At 30.0% G+C, this 4,365-nt stretch overlaps 1 protein-coding gene across 1 annotated transcript; it reads left to right on the top strand.

The window, feature by feature from the left end:
* The first annotated feature begins 1,793 nt into the window (after positions 1 to 1,793).
* On the top strand, positions 1,794 to 3,065 carry LOC139518370 (forkhead box protein B1-like). Its single transcript, XM_071309923.1, has one exon. The coding sequence runs from the start codon at positions 1,984 to 1,986 to the stop codon at positions 2,905 to 2,907; it is 924 nt and encodes a 307-aa protein (XP_071166024.1). The 5' UTR covers positions 1,794 to 1,983; the 3' UTR covers positions 2,908 to 3,065.
* Positions 3,066 to 4,365: the final 1,300 nt, after the last annotated feature.

Below are 4,365 nucleotides of genomic sequence, written 5' to 3'. Positions count from 1 at the left end.
TAAATTATCCTTTTATGTATGGGAACTTAGGTTTTTAAAGGTTAACGTTAAACTACTCTTGAGAACAGTTATTTTCAGTTTTCAGCCATTTAATCCAACTTCTAATATTTAAGGCTGCAAATCATTAAAGAGACTCGTTGGACTCGAGTAAAAAATGCAATTAAATCAAATGAATATATAAGCACATTTTAGTAATTGAATTATCTTTACATTTTTTTTTTTAAATATATTTTCATTTTAATAATACAATCAATTTAAAATCGAAATATTAATTTCTACGATTCTAATGTTTTTATCTGCTGTCATACATTTACTTTTATTCACACAAATGTATGAGGTATTGTGATTTGTTGCATTTAAAATTCAATTCGTTTATATAGTCCCAATACGGATAACTTTAATTGAATTTACAGCTATTTGAAAGTTTGCTTATTTCTCTGCGTGTGGAGTAAAACACAGAATATGAATATAAAGGTGGTCGTTAAATAAATTATGTTTCATTTCAGATCAAATTTATCACATATTATTTTTCTTCTTACTGCATTATAACAGATTTTTTAATTTTCTGTATATTCTTTGATTTAAAAGAGTAATTAAGAACTCTTATAATGAAATTTAAAAAAAAATGTCCTTTATGTGTACAAGAAATATTGTGTATTAATGCTTGTCAAAAAGTTCTTCCATTGCACCAGATTACTACACGCATTACAAAAAAAAAAAAACCATTCCAAAAGGGGCAGCGTTTTATCATCTATAAAGTCTTCAAACCGGATCAAAGGTTAACTTCAAGTTCGAGAAGGTCCTAATCACATTGTTTTAATTCTAGGAATTGTAGAATTAGGAAGTGCGTTGTAGTGTACAAAAACAACAAGTTACAGACAATTAGTCAAGAAATCTAACCACAAAAAAAATAGTAGTCATATGTTTTTTCAATATGTTTTTATGCCAAGAGCAATACATTAAAATTTTTTATATAGATCGGCAGGAGCTTTATTTGAAATGGGAAAAAAACTAGTAGTAATTTTGAAAATCCGAAAATATAACTTTAAGTTTTGTTATAACGAATTGTCACTCTTAATTTTATTTGTTTGCCATTTTGGTCCATTTTATCTTAAAAAGAAATACACCAAAATACAACATTAACAGAGTGTATGATTTTACAATATTGTACAATTGAGTATGAAGTTTATATTTAAACAAAAATGCTTGAACAAAGATCAACAAATTTTAACTAAATTCTTATATGTATTGAAAATAGTGTTTTTATATAAATAAAGAAAAATATTACAATGTTTTTAATTTCCGATTAAGGTGATTAAATATTTTCGGTTTGGTTTATTTTTGTTATTTCTTCAATTACATTAAGCCTTCTGTCAGTATTTTTCTTTAGATGGTTGTTTATGTTTATGGACTGAAATCATGCATTTTATTACGGCATTCAACAAAGTCGCCACTCAAACTCGTCCTATCATTTCTATTGAAACTTTACTTGTAATAGCTTTTCTATTTCCACACCACTAGAATCTATCAAATAATGGGGATTAAATCTGGTCCATTTGAAATCAATTTATCATTTTCTCTTTCATTTGACGTATTAGTATTCGTGATGCGACTAAAAAGAAAGTTATTTTTAAAAGAACATATGATAAACCAATCAGGTTCGTTATTGGACACAAGATTAAGCAGCAGCTTACCAAATTAGGTAATGTTCCTGCCCCTAAACAGATGACTGACGTATAGACCATGTCGGTTTCGCTTACAATAATAAGCTACACGCAGAGGGTGTTATTTCTTGATATGTCAAGTATTTGTATGCCAAATTAAATTTGTTTTCCTGAAGAAGATACTTTATTTCAAGTTTTCTGCTGAATGTGTCAATTGTGTTTGAAATAGTTGCTTGAGAGGCAAACCAAACGCTGTTTGGGTGATCAATAAGTGAAAACAAACATTGAAAGTTTTGGTTTATAAAGTAAACTTTTCACGATGCCACGTCCAGGAAGGAATACTTATAACGACCAGAAGCCACCATACTCGTATATAGCTTTAACAGCAATGGCTATTCAAGGCTCTCAAGAAAAGATGCTGCCTTTGAGTGAAATTTATAAATTTATTATGGATAGATTTCCATTTTACAGACAAAACACACAAAGGTGGCAGAACTCTCTGCGGCATAATTTGTCCTTTAATGACTGCTTTCTTAAAATTCCAAGACGACCTGATCGTCCAGGCAAAGGAAGTTACTGGGCACTGCATCCAATGTGTGGAGACATGTTCGAAAATGGAAGTTTCTTGAGGAGAAGGAAGCGATTCAAGTTTCAACACAGAGGAGGACAAATGGAAGCAATGAAATCTGAAATGGAATCTCAGTATATGCACGACCAAGCACTGATGAGATATATCCAGTCAGGAGGAGGAGGCGGAGGAGTTAGCCCTAGACTACATCCTTACGGACTTCTGACGGGACACGGGAACAGCAATACGTACAAACAACCATTCACTATAGACAATATCATAGCTCCAGATAACAAGAGCAGTAGTAGTACACAAATGACTCAACCCATTATACCAACGCCATTGCCAGCGTTTGCTTCACAGTTTGCCGGAACTTTATCTTGTTCTAACTTACTCTCGCCATACCCGTCTGGGGACTTGTTATCTTCTCTAGCATCTTCTTACAACTTGTCAGCCGAGTATCAAAACATTATAAGGTGCAATCAACGAGCAGGATCTGTGTGTTTACCGATCAAACCGTCGCCAGTGTCTCTACTGAACTCTCACCCCCAGAACATGATGGGGATACCTAGTATGAGATATTCTGAAGCCAAGCTATGTAGGACTCTGGACTCTGATAAAGACTCGTCTGTGATCTCTAGCATTAGTCCTACTGTATCAATAGACTCTCACTGAAACAAACTTTTGTGTGGCACTGTCTCAATGTTTGGCACAGTAAGTGTTATAAATCAAACTCATGTTCATTATTATATCTAAATATGTTGTATGAGAGATTATTTTTATTCATTTAAAAATTGTTGTGCAATGGTTATAATAAATTATATTACTGAAAATGTAAGATTTGTTTATTACATGATTATTTCTTAAAAGAAATATATTTTTTTGTAATTATTTGGCTAGAAATATTTAATAATATATAATATCATACTGGAGGTGTCACCTTATAGTTTTTGAATAGCTTAGTATAATCATTAATAAGACATCTCTTGCTTGACAAAAGTAATCACAAGTAACTAATTATACTTATCCTTCTATTTTTTTTTTATAAAAATGATAACAACAGAAGGTTTATATACTTACTAATAGTCCATTTGAGAGAAAGAAGACATTGTTGTATATTGTGAAATATTTAAATAGTGAAACTATATTTCAATTTAAAGAACTAAGCAATTTTTCGAATTTGACAAATTTTATTGACAAAATTAACTGACTTATCTGCAGCTCCCCATTCTTTGTAAATTTATTATTTTTCAATAAGTTGGCATTAGGCTTCAATTTTATTTTCAGTTAAAGCCCTTTTTGTGTTGGTTTTTATAAGAATGTGAAGATTGTTTGACTTTCCAAACTATTAGTCTCGAGTATTCATGTTGGAGACTCTTTCAAAACCAGTGTGGGTAAGAATGGAACTTGGTATTAAATGGTTTGAAATGTCATTGTTAATCAAAAATAAATTCGAAATTTCGTGGCAATTAACTAAATAGAAGAATCTGTGCTTGTTAGCATAGTACAATAATTGAACATACTGAAACTAAATTTGTTGATTTTTTACAAGTGAAAAAGTTGATGTCTTTTCGAGTTAATGTAAGAAAACAAATAAACGAGGAAGCTTTAACTAACACATACAAAACATTACTCATGTATCTCATTAAGTTTGACATACTAAAAATAATAAAATCATAGTAAACAAAAACAAAATTTGTGATAAATATCTATGATGAGTTTATTTATAAATATTTAAAATATATAAGAATTTAAAGAGCTGCTTTACTTGACTTGCTAAGTGTCAGGAACAAACATTACAAATACATATCTTGCTGATTTTAAAAACAAATCAAAGTCAAATTTCAGTGCTTATCATTATTTAGTTCAGAATATTTCTACACATGTAAATGACTTCTTGATACATCAACCTTATTAAAGAAAAAGCTTGTTGTTCAATGATCAATGTAACTGCAGTTACATATATATTTTTATTTTATTTTCAAAAAGCAATATTACAGATAAAAATAAATTAAAGAGCGAAAACATATTTATCTGTTCAGGGAAACCTTGAGAATGATAACCATTATAATTTAGTTTCTTAAATTGATATATATATATAGCTTCCATGCATGGTCTTTTATGAGACAACTT

This window comes from Mytilus edulis, chromosome 4 (genome assembly GCF_963676685.1).
Source record: "Mytilus edulis chromosome 4, xbMytEdul2.2, whole genome shotgun sequence".
NCBI lineage: Eukaryota > Metazoa > Mollusca > Bivalvia > Mytilida > Mytilidae > Mytilus > Mytilus edulis.
This window is presented reverse-complemented; position numbering and strand designations above follow the sequence as displayed.

What these genes read in the sequence shown, in the direction of transcription:
- LOC139518370 (XM_071309923.1), top strand. Translation starts at nt 1,984, where the DNA reads ATGCCACGTCCAGGAAGGAATACTTATAACGACCAGAAGCCACCATAC.